Source organism: Tinamus guttatus, unplaced genomic scaffold (genome assembly GCF_059628265.1).
Source record: "Tinamus guttatus ecotype Peru unplaced genomic scaffold, ASM5962826v1 Tinamus_guttatus_pri_ptg001273l, whole genome shotgun sequence".
In the NCBI taxonomy this organism is placed as follows: Eukaryota; Metazoa; Chordata; class Aves; order Tinamiformes; family Tinamidae; genus Tinamus; species Tinamus guttatus.
Window position 1 is genome coordinate 95,340 of NW_028289807.1, and position 21,001 is coordinate 116,340.

Here is a 21,001-nt window from a genome sequence, read left to right on the forward strand (position 1 = left end):
ATTTGAGAGAAAGGGATGAAAATATTTCTTTATTTGACAGATTAGGCTCAGGTGAAATGTAGGATGGGATTGTGGCTGATTCCCCAAAACTTTGAGATTTTAAGCAGTTAGAAGATACATAAGAATGTTAAAAAAAAAAGTTAATACTTTATGCATATGTTGCAACCAAATTAACTGCCTTATTAAATATAGCTGAAATAATTAAGACCCTGCTAAGAGGTTGTAAACATCAAATTATACTCCGGAGGGATATTTCTATTTCAGAGGAAAAATGTTAAAATCTTCTATCATGTTTGCAACAAAGACTTTATTATGAACTACTTTGGATGGTATTCTTGTTTGACTGTTTAGTTTACAGAAATATTTATTTTGACTGATACGTGATACTGTGCTATGATTGCAAAAGAAGTTCCATTGTGCAAATGCAAATAATAATGGATAAACTTAAGAAATATGTTTTTTTTTTTTTTTTTTTTTTTTTTTACTGAAAGGCTATGTTCTTGTATTTGTGACTAAAATAGAAATTCTGTCTATTGGGCAATTTTAGAGTTGCATGAATGATTTTTTGTTGTTGTTGTTTTGTTTCTTTGTTACAAATATGCAGACTTTGGATATACTTGAGAACAGGTTGGCATTTGAATCCAGAGAAGTGGCGGCTGCGTTATTTAGAGATAGCTCCATTGCATGCTGCCTCGTGTAGCTATCTTGCTCCTGCCAGATTTTATAATGTATTCTAAAATGAAAAGAAAAAAAATTCATGTACAGTAACATACATTATTAAAATACTAAAATCAGCACATGATTCTCCTAGTTGTATTTAGCACATGTAATTTTCTTGGCTGTTGTGAGATCTTGTTTGTTTTTATGTGTTGTTTTTTCCCCTTTTCTTCCTCTCACCCTTCCCTGCATCATTAAAGGAGTGACTTAAGAAAATGCGGGTGCCATATTTGTAGACTCCTTGTCTGCACACGTTGGATTTCATTCATGATTTAAAACTAAATTTCTTGTTAATTTTGACTTTGTTTTCAATTTATTGATATCGGTGTTCAATATTAATGCCAATTTAAAGAGATTTCCAGTATGTTTGTTTTTTCAAATATTATAGCAGTCTTGTTCTTATCCTTAAATCCTGAAATGTACTCATGCTTAATTATAATTCATCTTTAATATTAACATAGCTGTGTAGAATTACGTCTTTTAAGGAGATAAATCAGCATCTTCTCTTAAAGTTGAGAATGAGACCATGTCTTATAACAAAGATGTTTTCCCCATTATATATTACTTTAAAATCAAATCTATATATTATTCATTTAGCATATAGATTAAATTTTTCCTTGTCTCAAGAAAGTCTTATTGTTTTCATAAGATTTAGGATTATAATCTCAACATAAAACAGCTGTATTTGCTCAACTTTTAGTAGGGACCCCTCTGAAGTGTTTAATTGTTTTGGTTTCTAGAAGACCTCCCAAGAAGCAGTAAGCCTTGGTGGATGAATGATGCATCTGCTTCTCCAACTTCACTTCCAGTTAATGACACACTGAACAGCCACGGTCGACAGAAGAGATCCATAAGCCTGGAGCGGTTTGTGGAGACGCTGGTAGTAGCAGACAAAATGATGGTGGGATACCATGGTCGCAAAGACATTGAACATTACATTTTGAGTGTAATGAATATTGTAAGTTTGTTCCCTCTCATGCATGTAACTTTCATGTTCTGAAATCATAAGCATCTATAAAACATTAAATTTATTTACTGACATGAATAATGCCTTAATGTATGCATCTGCTTGGAGTAATTAGTACTTGAAATATGTCAAATACTACATTTTTCCCCACAAAACTAACATTGTTTCTGTCAAGAAGTATACTGTGTTCACTTTTAAATTGTGTCTTTGATATTAAATTCATATGATTACGATGGAAAATTATACAGTTTTATTTTGTTGTTTAAATCAAGAGCCTAAATGCTCCTTATAATGGGTGGATTATGAAACAAGATATAAAGTTTTCATTGAAAAAGATGATTGAATAATTTTGTTTTACTAAATGGTCAATTGCTGCTTCAAAAATAGCTCTTATTCAGGTGATAATGATAATTAACATTATGAAATTATATTTAACAGGGAAAACAGATTAATTTTTAGTCATGAAACAAATAGTGTTTCTTGTCTGACTTTGTCTTTTCTTATTTTCTGGAGGTCAGGTTGCCAAACTTTATCATGATTCCAGTCTAGGAAACGTTGTGAATATTATAGTGACTCGTTTAATTGTCCTCACTGAAGATCAGGTAAGAGTTGTTTCACTTAAAATTTATGTCTTTGGAAATACAAGGCACTCTCCTTTAAAGTATTATAGATTTAATTTAATAATTGCTTAAAATGGCTGCATTTGTGTATAAAACCTGTCTACTTTAATCAAGACAAAACAGTGAGAAGGAATATTTCCTCACATGCCAGCTCAAAGTTACCTGTTCGTTACTTCAGGTGAATGTTAATACACCTTCAGGGATGTCAGATTTTATTTTTAGCTCTGTATCTTGATATTCTGTTTTTTTTTTTGTATTGACATAATCATTAATAAATTGAAGCAGAAAGAATGTCTGTTCTGTAATATAAAACTGAACTTTGGGTCAGATTTTACACAGATAAAATTTGGCAAGAAGTTATTCCTAGAAACCACCGCTTCTAATTATAGTCCCATTTTAGTCTTCAGAAGGCTTAACAACTGACCTTAGTAATTTGTTTGGAACATTTCTGGTATGCATGTTGTATTGCAGCCAAACTTGGAGATAAACCACCATGCAGACAAGTCCCTCGATAGCTTCTGTAAGTGGCAGAAATCCATTCTCTCCCACCAAAGTGATGGAAACACCATTCCAGAAAATGGGATTGCCCACCATGATAATGCGGTTCTTATTACTAGGTATGGTCATTATAAATATTGTGTTTATTTTCTTTCTGTAGCTTTCTTGTTCTTACTTTTATATAGAGGCTAGTTTTAAAGTAGTATAACTGGTAGGTAATATTATGAGGAGAAAAAATAACAGATGGCTTTTTTTTAAGGGTATCTGACTTAAAATATAGATTAAAAATTTGGAAAGGTAAGATCTACAAATTACTTGTCTCTGCTGTTATTGCTCATTTCATAACTGCCAATGGAAAGTATTCTGATAAAACAGATCTTATTGAGCATTTTTTAGTTTTATCATTATGGGGGGGGGAAAAGAAAAAACATCCTTCAAATTATGGAAGACAAAACAGTGTGGAAAATGTTTTGTTAACCATGTGCAATGCTTTTTTTAGTAAGAATTCCAAGCCAGAACTTCAGCTATTGTAAATCAGCATTTTTCTGCTGAAACAACAGTTTCCTGCAGGTTCCAGCAATGTGAGAATCTGCTTTGTAGTTTTTATTTATTATGCTTGATTAAGATGAGAACAGTCACTTTCAATAGCTACTTTCAAAGCCTGAGTTTGTGCACATTTATCTGTACTCCACTGGTACTGTGACACATCCAACAGTGCTCCCTCTAATCTTGCAGTCCTAGTAAATCAGTGTATTGCTGTGTATAGAGGTGGGTAAACAACTATACTTTACTAGGAGATTTGTTTCCAGGAGTTTAAGGACAGTATTATTTTCTTTCCTTAAGTGTTAAATCAGCATCAGGTGCAGCAGCACTAATTTGGGTTGGGATCTTTTCATTGTAATTTATTTTCCAGGAAAATTTCTGTACTGCTGTGTATGTGACCTGTTTGTGGAATCATTATGTTCACTGCAGAAATTTTTAAAATAATTAGTCTTACTTGGAGTTTTGCATAAAATACAATTGTGGCTGTATTTTTGGGGGATGATTTGTTGTTTTTGTTTTATTTTGAAAGGAACAGTCTGCATTTTTATATTCATATTTTAAGTATTATTGTTACCATATAGTGCTAATGACAGCATATAATAACTAGAATGTTTAAATATTAAAGTTGAGAGCTATTTTAGTTCACTATGCTTAAAAAGTGTCCCATATTAAAAAAAAAAAAAGAATAGAACTCAGAATAAAATGCAATTACATTCCAAAGTCTTGATTTTTGCAAAGACCTCTATGTTCATTTTTTTTATGCATACAAGTTATCCCCTTAGCTTCAAAAGGGCTGTTCACGTATTTGAAATTAAATCCATATTTACAGCTGTGGTCACATATCTGACTTTTGCTGGCATAATTTAGTCCCAGAGTAAAAAATTGCAACCTGTTGGTGCTGTGAGTGCATCTGAGGCTTCCCAATATACATGAGCTGCATTGATACCACTGAACTTCTACTAGTGTAGCTGAATAACTTGAGATTATTGGTGTTATTCTGGCACTGCAAAACACAGTTAGCTTTTCCTCTTTCACTGACTTCATCTTTTTAAAACAAAAAAGAAATCCACTATATTTTGCAAAAGTATCAAGATCTTCCTTGAGGAAGCTCTAGTGCTTTATGTAGCAAAATAATTGATTCCAAACCTCCTAAAAAATACCCCGGGATTTTCTTTTGTAAAATTTTGGGAGGTTTGGAGAATGTACTTTTTTTCTCCCCTTCTGCTATTGTACTAGTGATGCGCTTTTGTAGACCCAGCTTCTGAAGCTAATGGCTTATACCTTGCAATGTAGAAATGTTTACCTTGGATTGGGCTTTGCTTGAGTTAGCTTTAGAAGCAGCTTTCTACTTCAGCTGCAATTTGTTCAGCATCCCCATTGAACTGATGCCCCTTCTTTGGGGAGAAATTGCTATTTACATGAAGAAAGAATTTGGGACTTATAGCTTGGAGCAGTGTCAGTAAAAATGGATAATGCCACAAATGGTATAATTTTACCATGAGTGGTATAGTTTTTCTATTTTTCCAGTTTTAAAATGGGCTTATAGGTGTTTATTTTTGTGTGAGGTGAGCTCTCAATACGGACTGTGAGCTCTTGCTCCTATAGAATTTATGCATATTACTCACTCATTAGTGATCTCTTTTTATTCTATAATAGCAGGTTTCCCTGTTAGCTCTTTTAGGCATTTTTTAGTGATATAGGGCCAGACAGAACTGTGCACATTCCTTTTCTGCAGCAGGTCCAAGATTGTCCTCCTCTTCTGAGGCAGTTTTCTACATTTGCTGGGCTTTAAAACTTGTTTGCAAACATTTTTCTGTGCAAAGTTGCTCTAATTGCCAATTCCAGTGTTGTCTTTGAAGTGAATTTAAGACTTCTAGCATGAGCCTGCTTTTCGTTTTGGGTTTTTTGTTTGTGCTTAAAAATATTAAAGTGGTCTATTGACTTACTATTCTGTGGACTGTGAGTGTGAGGCTACTCCCCTAAGAAAGAGGTGAAAAGAAGAAATAGATCTGTTTTCCTTCGTTGCTGTCTCTGCATATATTCTGTGGTCTCAGGGAACTGAAGTGAAAATCTCTTTGCATATGCAAAGTTGATACATCTCTGAAAAAAATCCTGATGTGTTCTAGGACTCTGTGACAGTAGACTGGCAAAAGACAGATATTTGATCTTATTTGCAGGATGCTTTGCACAGCAGGAATGTGTGTCCCAGGATTTCTGTCCATGCAGTGCTGTGTGTAGCCTTTTTTAGACATTTGCTACCAGCCATTGACAGAATCAATATATTGGCCTTACATAAGCACACAGTCCCATGGTTCCTACATTCTTACTATTCTGTCAAAAACACAGTAAGTCTTCACTATCCTGAGAGTATTCCTTTGGTATTCCTTTGGAATGACTGCCCTGAGATTGACAAAGGGGAAGCTGTAGCTGAGAGACTGTAGAGTACCAACTGTGAGCCATTACAGTGATGCAAGATCTTCATGTAGATGATTTATTTGGTTTTGATACAGTGGATCTAGTGCCATGTTCCAAGTTTGGAAACCTTTTGTGTATAGTGTGGTAGGAGCATAGAGTTTTCCCATCATCAGTTTTCTGTAGGCTCTTCTGTGAGCTGAGAGGCCATAGTCCATGAAATGATGGTAGAAAAATAAGTTGAGTAATGTAGGTATAGTCAAAAGTTATTAGGTATGAATTAATAAAATCAGTCAGCATATTACATAATTCCTGCTTATGTGTTTTTTTAAATCTTTTTTTCTTTCACAGCTTAACAGGATAAGGCCTAAAATGCAGTTCAAGTTTCCACTCTTAGCTGTGAATTTCTTTGGGTTTGGTGGTATAAATTGTATCTTTATTATTAATAGTTTTTTTTCTTGTAGCTGAAAGGAATCAAATAGATTCTGGGGGATTTCAAGGAACTAGCATGGAACAATAAAGTAGCTAGAATGTGAATCTGAAAAACAGTTTATTGCATGGCAAATGTCAGCCAGCAGGTGATTTGAAGCTAATTAACAAGCATATCATGTGAGTGGAATTTTTTCTAATCCCTAAAAAAAAGACATTATTTTTAATTTGCGATGCAGTCTGTAAATCAGTCAGCTGTAACCAACATCGGTTAGTAGGTATTTATTCTATTTGCTTTATAAAGTTTGCCTCTGTGAGGGTGGAAGGGTGGGCAGGTGTTCAAGGTGTACCTAGAGTTTGCATAGTCCATTCCAGGTGGGCAAAAATGTGGTTTATTTAATTCTAAATCCAGAAAATGACCAGTTTCATGGAGTTAAGCTCAGGCTTTCATGTTTTGACTGGAGACAATTCTGGAAGTTGTGTTTTTTTGATAACATTCTTCTCCCTTGATTTAAGGCAAATTTTGAGCATAATCCCACAAACTAAGTTCATGGAGCTCATGTGCTCATGGAGTAACAAATGTGCTGAATGGAGCTGATCATGTATATAATGATTTCCTGAACTGGAAAACTAAGAATAAATAAAAGCACACAATGTGGGCAGTATAGATCTTCACTGCCTCTAGTTCAAGGCTTTGTCTGATTTAGCAAATGAAGCCTTCAGTAATTAAAAGTGCTTTGGGACAAGTTTGTAAGTTATCAAAATAATCTATACTTTGTATAAATAGTAATGCTTGCTGTTGTTTAGAAGTAAACCTTTTGCACACTAGATTTGTGTGGGGAAAAAAAATCATTGAAAAACACTTTTGTGTGAGTTTGTCTATATCTAGATATTTAATTTCCCCTTTCAGGCATTTACCTTCTGACTGAGTCTCACAAAGGGTCATAAAAGTATTCAAATGATTTTCTAGGAAATGTTTGGTGGTAATAGTTTGGGATCTCTGTTAAAACACTCAGTTACTGCTTGGCTAGATATTAACTTCCCAGCAGTTCAAAATGTAATATTTTGCCTTTAAAAAAAAAAAAGTTGTTTAAAAACTTCTCATTTTTAATTCTCCTTAGTAGTCAGAGTACAATCCTGAGATTCTTTTCTTCTTTTCTCTTTCCTCTCCAACCATCTGCACCCCCCAGTCCTTGCTTGAGTGTTGTATCAGTCCTCTATTTTCACAGCTTACAATGACTGGCAGAATAATATGTGTGCAAGCGAGTAGCTGTGCTATTCATTCTTAACAATCCAGAAAAACATATTAGGCCAATTTCTACCTTGGATTTTCACCAACTTTGGATTTTGTCTGTAATCTGTTGCATAAATTCAATCTCTTAACACACATGAATATATACTACATTTTCATGTTTTCTTCCTTTTTTTTTTAAAACATCAGTCTGCACTATTTATCTCAACTTTATGGCTAGATTTTATTAGAGTACTTCAGTATAAGAATATGTTTAAAGCATGTGTTTTTAATTAAGACATAGGTTGTAAATTAATTTTCAGTGGCAATATCATATCCATTCTATTTTAATATTCAGTATTCTTCTGAATATTCTTCTATTTGTACTAGTTTACACATCTGCCCTAACAAAGGGCAAGGTTATTCATGCTCTGAGGTCAATGGCAGCATGCCTATTACTTCAGTAGGATCTGGACAGAATTGCAATTTAAGTTCCTAATTTGTTCATTTTAATTATGCAAATCAGCATGTAAAAGCTAAAATGAATTCTGTTTGTTCCATGTTACTTAATGACTTTTAAAAATGTTTTACAGTTTTAAAATGAAGTAGAGTACATGTCTTGAGCATTTTTAAATGAGGAGTGCTATTTTCTTAGAATTTACATTGATTTTTTGTTAAAATCTCTGTTCTTATAATGTTATACATGAAGATAGATCACTTCCTAATTAATTTTTAAGTGTATTCAATATTTTAGAAGTGCCTTCCAAAGTGATTAGCACTATTTACAGGTGAGTGGTTTGGGCTTGCTTATGAGTGAGTTTCCAGCAAAGAGGTAACTCTTTAATGGAAATGGCTGCAAGCTTTTTGGTTCAAGAGCAGGTGTGTGTAGGCACGAGCAGAGAATATTATGGAGTTCTCCTAAATAGAGAATTATCTTGCCGTTCATATCAGCAGTTGCGTTTGGTTTCGCTTGTATGATGTGTGCTGCAATGTAGCTTAGAAGGCTATGAAAATTGTGAAAACTGGATGATAGAGGTGAAGTAAAAATCCAAAGTAAAAATTCCACACTCAAATATTTTGTAATTGCCATGCTGTCATGAATGTGTGTGCTCTTTTATACAGTAGAGATAGGACTCTCTTGTTTTAAACTCAAATCAAAACATTTTTAATAGATGAGATATTTGATAAAAAAATGACAACTTCTGATCCTGTAACTTTTTTCTTTTTTTTCTTTCTTTTCTTTTTTCTTTTTTTCTATTTTTTCTATTTTTTCTTTTTTTTTCTTTTTTTGCTTTTTTTTTCCTTTTTTTCTTTCTTCTTTCTTCTTTTTTGTTTTTTTTTGTTTTTTTCTTTTTTATTTTCTTTTGTTTCTTTTCTTTTGTTTCTTTTTTCTTTTTTTTTTTTCTTTTGTTTCTTTTTTCTTGTGTTCTTTTTTCTTTTTTTTTTCTTTCTTTTGTTTCTTTTTTCTTTTTTCTTTTTTCTTTTTTTCTTTTTTTCTTTTTTTCTTTTTTTCTTTTTTCTTTTTTCTTTTTTTCTTTTTTTCTTTTTTCTTTTTTTCTTTTTTCTTTTTTTCTTTTTTCTTTTTTTCTTTTTTTCTTTTTTCTTTTTTTCTTTTTTCTTTTTTCTTTCTTTTTTCTTTCTTTTTTCTTTCTTTTTTCTTTCTTTTTTCTTTCTTTTTTCTTTCTTTTTTCTTTCTTTTTTCTTTCTTTTTTCTTTCTTTTTTCTTTCTTTTTTCTTTCTTTTTTCTTTCTTTTTTCTTTCTTTTTTCTTTCTTTTTTCTTTCTTTTTTCTTTCTTTTTTCTTTCTTTTTTCTTTCTTTTTTCTTTCTTTTTTCTTTCTTTTTTCTTTCTTTTTTCTTTCTTTTTTCTTTCTTTTTTCTTTCTTTTTTCTTTCTTTTTTCTTTCTTTTTTCTTTCTTTTTTCTTTCTTTTTTCTTTCTTTTTTCTTTCTTTTTTCTTTCTTTTTTCTTTCTTTTTTCTTTCTTTTTTCTTTCTTTTTTCTTTCTTTTTTCTTTCTTTTTTCTTTCTTTTTTCTTTCTTTTTTCTTTCTTTTTTCTTTCTTTTCTTTTTTCTTTCTTTTTTCTTTCTTTTTTCTTTCTTTTCTTTTTTCTTTCTTTTTTCTTTCTTTTTTCTTTCTTTTTTCTTTCTTTTTTCTTTCTTTTTTCTTTCTTTTCTTTTTTCTTCTTTTTTTCTTTTTTTTTTCTTTTTTTAAATTTAACTTCAAAGGAGATTTATTTTTATCTTTTCTAATACTTAGTTAGCCTGGAAATTTACTTGTGCTGTATTCAGAATGAAAATATCACCTGTTTCTTACCCGTCACTTTTTTTTCTAAAGATTTTTTTTCATATTCTTTACTTCATGAAATAAATGTACATTTCTTGAATTCCAAACAATAATACTGAGAGCTAAATGAATTTCTGGTCAAATCACTTATTTTAAAACAAGGTAAAATCTGAATGACTGCCAATTCATCAAATTGTTTGTTAACACGTTTAGTGACCATTAGGTTTTGCGTGTCTCTGCTGTTTTCTGTGCTATATTCCGACTCCTACCATCATCCTGATTTCTCTCTGTTGTCACATTGACCACATTTTATGAACAAGAGAAATTATAACATGCATTGGAATATTCCAAAAGGGAATATACTTAGCAAATCTAACAGTGTCTGCATTTTAATGCTTTTTCTTTCACTTCTGTCTTATATTCTTCGTCTTTCTGTATCTGCGTGTTTCTTCACATTTCCTCTGGCTTGTTGGCTCCAATCCACATAATGGGCTTGCAGACTGAGCCTCTGGAAAGCTAATGCCAGCTTGTAGCAGTCTGACACTGCTGAAACATATTCAGTGCAATAGATACAAATTAAAGCTTTTTGTTTTTTGCGGGGGAGGGATGGAAAGAGTGGGTTAATACATGTTCATCCATGCTGTGCCTCGCTTATACACGCAAGAAAGTGGTGGGGTTTTGTTTGTTTTTAAGTGTTGTGAAATTAGATTTATGGAATGGTCAAGGTCTGCTTCAATTACTTTCCATGGATAGGAAAATACGAATATAAAATAAATTTCTGTGCAAGACACTTCACAACTAGTAAGGATGTGCACCCTTTCTTTTAATGAGTATTATCGTGTATAGTTAGAAAAGAAGATTCCAGAAATATAGTAATTAACAACACAAAATGCAAAAAACAATATAGGAAGTTCCTTGGATAATGTCATATTAGGATGCCTTGTATGGTATTTGACTTCCTATCCCTATAATTTGACTTGCAAAATTCCCCAGGCAGTCATTGAGTTTGAGGAAATATTATAATAGTAAATCTTTTACAGTCATTTTAAATTCATGCCAACAGAGTTATTTCAGAGTTCTTTCTCTCTCTTTTTTCTTCTGCATTTTCAGTGGAGGCAAGCTGAAAACAATGATATAAAAATGATTTTTTGGTTGACTTCAGGTTGTGTTAGCAGTTTCACCACAGCCCCAGAATGACTTCTTGGACACTTTATTGGCTTTCGCAGATTACTTGTGTTGCATGCAAGGCTTTCTTAAATTTCTGCCAGGACAGTCCTAACAAGCTGAAATATCTTATTATTCATATATGTATATATATATATATATATATAAAATATATATGAAAATGAAAGAACGTAGTGGTGAACGTAGTGCTTTCATGGGGTGGGAAGTGCTCCTCATTGTGAATGCCATGTCCATTTTCATTTCAAGTTCTTCGGTATTTGCCTGCCTAATCTTAAGATTTCATTCAATGTGCATTATGCCACCTTGTGAAATACTTTTTGGCTTTAGCAATACAGTACAGTACCCTGTATTCTAATTACAGGAGTGTCAGTATTTTAAACATCAGTTGTTACATGTAGCTGCTTTTATTTCCATAAATTAGATGTGTTTATGTATAATGAAGAAATTACAGTTATGATGATTATAAAAAATCAAAAATATATTTTAAAAAGCCATTTAGCTGTTAGTCTTAGCCTTCTTAGCCTATTCAAAAGACCCTTTTGTCATCAGGATAATACACATGTTAATCTTTGTTTTTCCTATAACATCTTCTGTGACTTCTGGAGTTGATGGTTCTGGTTAGTGAGTTATCAGGAGAAATATTTACCATGGCTATAGTCCTACATTTTGATATATGTCAAGCTTAAGCTTATGCCAAGTGCCTTGAATATTAACTTGGCTCTGCACAATTACCGAAATCTGCATGAGAATATCATATTGCAGTATTTGGGCCAAACAGAGGTCAGAGTACTTCCTTCTTGCTTGCTGATGATAACTAGATTTGGTGGGTGGAAGGGAGGTAAGGGGATGTTAGCATGTTGTAGAGGGAGAGCAAAAAAGCAAAGCCTCTCTCTTCCTTAGGACCTTCTTGTAGTAATGCCACAATGTAATTTTAAAAAGGCAGTTGTTCTGTCTATTGCTTGTATTTTTCCTGCCATGATGGTGTTTGGATTTTAGTAGAACTAGGAAAGGAAATTAGAATGTAAAAGTCAGCAAAATTCTTTTTACCTCTTCAGTTAAACTGTGCTCTCTGGCAAAGGTCACTGTCCCTGTAAGCACTGGGTGTGCTTGCTTACATGCTGTAAATGATGTGTGCTGTAAGCTTTTCTGTTACCCTGAAGGTTCAGGTGCATCCTCTGCTCCTCTGCTGCACATTAAACAGATTTGTCTTTCACACAGATCTTGTATCACTTGTTCCCCAAGTGTCCAGTGCAGCTGCATGGAAGCTGGAAGAATGCTCTAATTCTCTATTAGGTGGTCTGGAGCAGCTTTTTGTGGTAGTGGCGATGCAGATGTGTTGTGTCTTATTTCTAAAATTACCTCATCTATAGAAATAGAATGCTTATTAATTTCTAAAATTACCTCATCTATAGAAATAGAATGGTTGTTAAACAGATATTTGGAATTGTAGACTCACAGCAGTCTAAAATAATTTTCTACTTATAATTTCAAAATTAAAATATAATAGCTGCATAATAACTAGTACTTGAATTGATTCCAAAGATCTGTCACCTCACGTGTACCAAGCTGACAAAGCTGAAGGATTCTTTATGGCCCTTTGTCTGAGAGTTTAGTTCCTGAGCTGCTCTATCTTCTCATAAGAGATTTGGCAATGGAGACTTATGTTCCATCAGTAGGAATTTTTCTTACTCAAAGCTTATGAATATATATATCCAACCCAATAGAATATTTTATTACGGCATTTCAGCCTTTTTGCTGCCTGACCATTATCTTCACCTTTGAAAATGCTGGTGTTCTTTATTGGACTTGGTCATCAAGTGTGCTGTCTGTGAAGAATGTTCAGAGCCTCAGAGGTAAAACATTTTCATGCTTAGTAAGATGATATGCAAAACTGAACAGACTTACAAATTGATTAATTGATGCTTGTAGATTGCAGACACGTCATGGAATTCATCAGCCTGATTTCTTGTGTGTGAAAGCATTAAGATTTTTATAGATCTTAACTATGTTAAGATGCTTGATTAAAAGCTATTAATACACATTAAGGAACAGAATAAAACAGAGAAAAATCAAATGCACTTTGATATTAGAACACCAAAGATATTTGTGGATGTTAAGTGGGGGGTTAGTGTAATATTTGATGGGGAAGGAAATATATCAGGAAGAAAAAGGAATGGAAAACAGAACATTGCAAAATCAGGATGTCCCAGCCATGAGGCATTTTAAAGAGGCAGGATATTCAGAAAGTGACATATTCCCTTTGGAATCTGAAATTACTTAAAAAGGGAGGAATCAGAATCATGAGCTGTTCAAAAATGATTTGCGTGTAAGTACTAATTTGACAGAAGCACTAGCTCATTTTTTTCAGAAACAAAATGGCTATCATTTTGCATAAACTTCAGTAACATTAAAATACAAGATTTTAATACGAGATTCAGATTTTTAAAAGGGATGAATGTCCCCTTTATAACACTTCAAACTTGCTGTTCTGTTTCAGGACGAACGTGATGCTACTTTTATCATAATTAAGTTGTGGACTCAGTAGGTGGCGCTCTTCCCTCTGAGTCACCAAGGTGCCAAGGTCATCTGTGTTTGAGAATGCCTTGTAGTATTCTGACAAATTTCTGTTGAAGCATTACATTCTTGTTTGTCTCAATTTTGCTATTCCTGTAGCTGACTTGCACAATTTTCACTTGGACCTGTTTGTTAGTTCAAAATGTACACGCTTTCATAGGTGGTAAGCAGGTCCTCTTCATTATTGCTAGTTGTATAACAAATCTTGCTGAATGACTGTCCCCTGTTAACTATTCCTGGCCTCACTGAAATATGGCTTACAAGCAGGAACACAGGCACATGCATGTGTGGATGCACACTTCCCACCTAACGTTTGACAGTTGCAAGCTATACTGAGGGCTACAAATTATCAGGCCTGATCCTCAAACCTTTACTCGCATAAACTTCTGATATCAATAGGATTCTGCAGCTATGGCCATAATTGAAATTGACTAGTAAGCCACCTTAACTATAAGCATATACTAAGCCTTTAAATGTGTATTCTGAAAGTGTTTAATATAAAAATTCATTTGAAAAATGGAGTTTACTGCCATACATACTTGGGTCTTACAAAACTGCAAGCTTAGAATTTTAACTGTCGGTACCTTTGGCTCTGCCATATTGTGGATGTCTGCCCACGTCTCCTAAATCCATGGCATCAAGAGAAAGTGGGCTTCACTTTCTTGCGTTATTCTTACTGCTTGTGCCAGAGACCCAGAGCTTTTATATAATTAAATAATTGTGCACCATGGTAGATTAGGGTTGTATAGAGCTTTAATTTTATGTTGTTGGATTTTATGCAACCTGGGCATTCCATTGATGGAAATCAATGCCATAATTTGAAATCCAGTGTTCTTGTAATGCAGTTCATTCAGTCTAGTAATATGTATTTGAAGTGGAATTACTATACACATCCTAGGTTGCATTTTCTCTTTTAAAAGACAGAAAAAATGGAGCAGCCTCTTAAACTGCTTCTAGTATTGAGTGAGAGCCCTCTCGAAGAAGAAAAAACATGCCATTCCTCCTCCTGCTCTTTCAGGGAATAACATTACTGATAGAATGAGTGCAAGTTCCTTCTCCTAGAGCTGCGGTAAAATGAGAAGAAAAATACTCAGCTTCCTGACAGAAGGCAAAGTGCAGCTTTGAGTCCTTGTGGTGTGTTGTTGCACCTATGATACATCCTTAAGCAGCCTCCCATGGCTGTTTTAATACAAACAAAATGCCCACACAAGTCCATGATTTTATGGAATTGGTACCTACATGGGTCTTCAAAAACTTGCTGCTAGTCTGCAATCTGAGTCTTCGTCCATATGATGTGCAACTTGCTAGGAAGATACACAGCACTATAGATACTCCATGAAGAGGAAGGCTGCTTCTACATACGTACACTTATCATCATGTTTCTCAGTTAATGAGAGAGCATCATGGCTTTTCCCTTCACCCCTCCCTATAGTTTATCATTGAAAGCTCCAGAGTTACCCTTCAAAACATAATTACTGTTCAGAACTATTCCCTGTGCCTAAAGTGTTGACTTTATCCTTAGGAGTGAAGTGTGAACTCTATTATTATCTAGTTAGGAGGAGGCATGTGTCCATATAACAAAACTCTGGTTTTGGCAATTGGACTACACAAGCATGTTACTCTTTGATACCTGAGTCTTCTATGCTGAGGTATGAAGGTCTAGTCAAGTGAAGACCAAGATGGAGTGTTACAGAAGAGGTTGCATTGACATTGCACATGCTGAGCCTGTTCTGTAGATAAATGGAAGATGGTTTTCCTATAACAATCCAGTCAATACACATATGTGACTAACAGGTTCTGTTATGAATACTTAAAACTATAAAAACAAAAATCCTGAAATCTTACATCATTCCAGCTGTCAAATAATTCTTTGATTTACCTCCCTTCCTCACCCCTTCAGTACATGAGTACTTTTAGGAATAGTTTGAGATTCTGTATAATGGTAAGACTCCCTGAAGCACCAACTCAGGGACTTAGGCTTTGGATGAAGAAGGAAGAATAATCACATCATTCAAATATGTCTTTTTTTTTTTTCATGTGCTTTATTATTTTTGTTCCAAAGTTGAGGTGTAGTTTTCAGATGACTTACAGTTAACATGCTTTAGTGTTTTGAAAGCATACCTAAGCTCTTAATTTAGAAAGAAACCCTGATGGCAGGCAAACAGAGGCTTCTGTATAATGGCTTAGACACGTGAGCAATGTACTGCACGGTACTAGTGAGATACTCTAAGTTAACTTAATCCTTTTGTTGTAGAATAAACTGGCTTAAATTACCGTTTATATTTCATAAGCCCATAGTTAGAGTTACTATTTTCAGGGAAAAAGACGCTTTATTGACAGAACTGGAAAGATAGAAACTGTGAAAATCCCTTCTGCCACCCCACCATCCCTGTGTACTGATGTCAGAGGTGAATCTATGATACATTTATGTATTTGTAACATTATACTAAATAACATAGAATTATACTGAAAGCATCAAGATCTAATTATAAAATGATATTATAGTTGTTTTTTTCATAATTTTTTTGAAGTTTTGTTCTGAAAGCTGTGGAACTTGGTATTTTATAGAGCTTATTGTATTCATCCTTGAAATGAGTGTGATGCTTGTATAAGACCTTTTAAGAAGATGGTTCTTTGAATAGCACTGAGACTGCATTTGGATGGCCTTCACACTGCTTCAGCCAAACTTATGGCAAATCTTTCATTTATTATTCTCAGCAGCCTGGAAAAGGCAGCGGTAAGTGATTGGATAAATAGGGAAAGGGGGTACAGATAGTTCTTTAGCTTGCTCGTTAATATAACTCTAACAAAAGATATTTACTTCCACGTAATTTTAGGACACTTAGTCCCATTTAAAAATTGTAAGAGCTTAAGTAATGCAGACAAATACTCTTTTGTCTAGATTCTTTTAGAAGGGCTTACCGTATTGGCTCTTTCAACCATCTGCCAGATCGGAGTGAGATATATTATGCAATTCTGAACAATATATTTGGAAACACTGAAGAGCAAGGAACCTGTTTTTGAAACTGTTCCATTTCAGTTGTATTTTCCTTCAGGCATTCACTAGCACAAGTCAATTATTTAGAAGTTAAAAAAAATAGTGGCAAATAATAACAATAGCAAAAGATGCAACTGGTCAGGAGGACGTGATGTTTTGCAAATCTGTATCTGTGACAGTTGCATAGATTGCTTGGCAATTCACAATATAACTTTTGACCTTCTAAATAGTAAGATACTATCTTAGGAGTGGTAACTTTGCTGAAATGTGTGGCTCTTATTTGTAGCCTTTATGCTGAATTTGGAATCTCTCCCAGGCTAACTGGAAGGAAAGTCTGTTCCTTAAGTAGCTCTCAGTGTTAATGTACACTTATGCATAGTCCTGCTTTATCATTGTTAACTAACTACAAAGTAGTTAGTGACTTCAGATTTTTTTTTTTTTTTGCTTTGGATGTCTTTTTATTTAGGGAGTTTTAAATCAAACTCATTTGAGCAAAACTTGAAATTTGAGTAAAATATTTACAAAGGAACACATGCTAAATCAACAAATAAAAAGTTTAATACATTTAATAAAAACAGAATAGCAGCATTTCTCCATGTTTTCCAACTTTTCTCCAGCCATCCTGACTTTATTACTTGAGAAATGCAAACATATAGGAACTTACTTGTGCATCAATTGGGTGGGAATTCATTTAAATGATTAGATTCACTACTTCTGACCTACATAATGCGTGGGATAATTTTATGAGTAACACCAATGAAGTTCTCTCTCTTTTTCAGCCACAGTGAAATTTAGAAATATTTTTTGAAAAATCTTCTTGACGCTCCTGTAGTCAATAGTTGTATTGATTTGTGGTGGTATAATTGCAATAATTGTTAAAACTTAATGAGCTGGAAAAAATGAGGGTTATTTAATCTTTTTTTGCCTTGAACTTACTGGGTCTTTTACAGTTAGTGTTTCAGCTAGTCCTGCCAGTGTTGCAGAAGGGGGTGGGTTTTAAAGTATAACTTAGAAGCTTTAAAATCTTAACAATCAACTAATTGGAAAGTATCGTTCAAGAGTTCTGATGTGTGGTTGTTAACGTGATTAGGCCTATTCCAAGTCAGAGTGGCTTGGAGGTAGGCCTCTTGAGTGATAAAACATTTGGACTACACTAACTGCATGGCTGTAATGAACCTTTTACTTTTGGTATATGTTGTATTTCACTTTGGATTGTACACGCTACTAGTGTATACAATTGCAATATACTGTTGAACCACACTAGCAATGTGATGGCTATTAGTCCATATGGAACGCTCACCATCACAGCACGGGAAGGTTGAAGGCAGCCCGAACCCATTACTCACTTTGAAATTCTTTTGTTAGTTGTTCAGGTTTTATTCTGGATGTTGGGCTGAGCCACTTATACACTTCCCCCATGCTGGTCTTGCTAACTCAGGAAGACAGTCACGCTCTGTTGATAACCTCTGGAAGAAACATTTACACCAGATGACCTACTCAGCTGAGAGGTAGTCAGTTGATCCACTCAACAAAGGCCACCCTCCCTTTATTGAGGACTTTTTGTAAAAATGTCAACCACAAGTAACAGGAAAATCCACTGCTTATCCTTTTCCTTGATTCTTTTTTTTTTTTTTTTTAGCATAGGCATCAAATGATTACAAAAAGCTAAGATAATAGTACAATATATTTTTACTGGGAAGGTTTGGGTTATATCTAAAGTATGTGATAAAAATCCAGTTATATTTTGTGATACATTTCACTGCTTAACTTGTGAAGTTAAAATATAAAATTGCTGGCTAATGAACGAATCAATTTTTAACATGCTTTTACAGGGGTGCTATATCTTGCTATTTAAATTTCATTTTCTTGAAACAGCCTTCATTTAACATGAGGTTTTGATTGATTAAGTTAATATACCTGTAGCTAAATAAAATCACAATGTGAGATTTCCATGTTACAACTGGTAAACAAAATCCATAAACTGAAAAGCAAAATTCTAGAAATATATTGATTTAAAAGAAGAAATCAGGAAGATATATTTTAATAAGATATTTTTTCATTTCAGAAAAAAAGATGTTAATGCTTTATTTAAAATTTGTGTTACAGTTTTTGTTTTAAAATGATTCAGCCTATATAAAATTTTTTGAAATTGTTGGGAAAAAGCAATAACTATTGAAGTAAAGCAACTATATATTTTTTAAAGAGATAGAAATGATAGTTCTCACACTTCTTTATTTTTACATCTCTGCAGTTGTAATTTTTCATATAAAATGAGGTGTCCTGAGCTGATGGTTATTGCTTGAAAAATCATTCCCAGTAGTTCCATGGAACTATCAGCTTCATGTTCAGAAAGCAGTTACAAAAGCAAATTAAGTAGTAGTAATTATTAGTAAAGGAGTAAATTGAATAAATTGATAGGCCTCTGTTTTGAGTAGAATTCTTTTGTTATAGAAGAATTGGAATAGGTTTATAGGCAAAATTGGAATAGGAATAGGTTTGGGAAAGAGAAACAAGGGTCAAAAATGTGATGCCACAACTGTGGGATGTAATCATAATAATGGCCTACAAAGTCATGCACAGTGTGAAGGGTACGAATAAAAACAATTCACTATCCCTTCCAGTTCAAGCTAGGGCTGATCACATGAACTCAGGAAGAGCAAGAGAAAGACTGAGCGCAAGGAGAAGGCAGCGGCTCTTTGCGCGAGGATTAGTAGATGCTGAGACTACTTGCCAAGTTACTTTGTGGAAACTGTTTGTAGGGTTTGAAAGGCTGGGTGAGTTCACAGAATAAAATCTGTTGAGGGTTGCTGACTACCTGGAAGCAAAATTGTCTCGAAAAGTTTGAGCTGAAGATTATTGAGAGCGCCTTGGTGCAGCTGCCTCTTCAGGCTTGCCCTCTTTCTTAGATATTTTCTTAAGGTATCCTGAAGGCAGGATATGGGGATGAGGGAACTTGGTCTGGCCCAGTCTTGCAATTCTTATATTCTTGTGTTTATATCAAGATTGATTTGTCTTCCTAATGAGCTGCTATTTTTATGAACTATCATTAACACCAAGACGTTGATTTCCTGTTTATTAAGGTGTGTTAGCACTATGAAAATAAGAATAGAAAACTGTGGTAATTTCATATATTGAGGATGTTCGTATAGGGCAGACAAAAAGGGCCTGCCTCGGTGATTTAGGAGTTTAAGCTTTTCAAAAGCCCGCAAAAAAAGATGAAAGCTATTGAAATTGAAATAGCTATTTGAAAGCTATTTTGAAGAATTGCTATAGAAATTTCAATGAAAATCAAAGATCTTCAGTAAATTTTCCTATTATAGATTCACATCTCCCTATCTCTGCGCATTTCTTACTCTGATCTGGACAAAGCATCAGCATTCATTGAATCCTTTGCTCAGCAGTTCCAGTATCCTGTTTGCTTTTTTTATTGAGTTACATTGCTGCTGACTGAACTTGCTGAAATAACTGACTTAGAGGTATTCATAGTGTAAGTAGCAAGGAAGAGGTTAATAATTCATTACTTGGAGTCAAAGGGTAGGTTGAACTATGGTAACTAGTGGATCATTTGAGGATACCGTGTAACTTTTAGTGGCTTAGATTGCTTTCAGGTATGTGCTTCTAAGTCATTTAAGGATCTTTGGAGTTTTCTACTTGTATTGGAATTGATGGCTTTATACTTATTTTAGCCATTTTTTAGGTCCTATGGTGATGAGTGTATGCATTTTACAACTAGACATTTCTGTCCATTTTTTTATAATGTGTTTTCTTGTCAATGTCTAACTTAAAAGCTTTACAAGATAAATGAAACGTGAATGCATTACTTTTTTAAAAAATCGAAAGGTTACAGAAGATAAAATAGCTAAAACGTGATAAAAGTGTACATAATATGCATACATAATAGGATTACATTCATAACACACGTTAATTCTTCTAAGTGCATAATTCTGAGCCTTATCCTAAACTCTGGAGTTTATTAAAGTGGTTCTTGAGTTTGGGATTTTTTTTTAGGTTGCTAAGTACTGCAAATATTGTAGAGTGAGATGCTTAAGCAGGCAGACCATTAAGGAATACTTGCAAAGTACTACTCACTGTGAGTAAGGGCACAGAAACTGGTCGTGTTGTGAATGAAGACATATGTCTGGTATTTCCAGGGAATTCTCTGCTAATCATTTGCAATTTACTGAAGGTTAGAAGGGGAAGAAAGGCCATATCCACAACAAAATTTGTCCGTGTATTTGCTGTTTGCTACTGCTACAGTTTCTCATTTCTGTACAACAGAGTTGAAACTTGGTTAGTAGTCATAGCTGCTGTGTTTCCCTCCTGCCAGAGGTCCAGACTAGTGGCTTTCTACACATGGTTTAGCATAATATTTTTCTGCAGGATGCCCCAGCCACGCCTATGTAATTGGTGTTGCTAGTCTTCCTTTTTCCCAGAATTTTTACATTAGAGCACTCCAAAGAGCGTTGCCCTACAAATTGCTTGAGCAATTCTGACTGAATGTTCCTTGAACAAAGGCTTTATGCATTAGTTGCCAGCTTTTTCTCA

At 33.9% G+C, this 21,001-nt stretch overlaps 1 protein-coding gene across 1 annotated transcript in view; it reads left to right on the forward strand.

Moving 5' to 3' along the window:
• LOC104580724 (A disintegrin and metalloproteinase with thrombospondin motifs 6) overlaps positions 1 to 21,001 on the forward strand; it is a 131,259-nt gene that overhangs the window by 18,649 nt on the left and 91,609 nt on the right. The window contains exons 5-7 of the mRNA XM_088538941.1: positions 1,458 to 1,675; positions 2,203 to 2,286; positions 2,776 to 2,921. Coding sequence (XP_088395067.1) covers positions 1,458 to 1,675; positions 2,203 to 2,286; positions 2,776 to 2,921 — 448 coding nt within the window. The remainder of the gene's footprint in view (positions 1 to 1,457; positions 1,676 to 2,202; positions 2,287 to 2,775; positions 2,922 to 21,001) is intronic.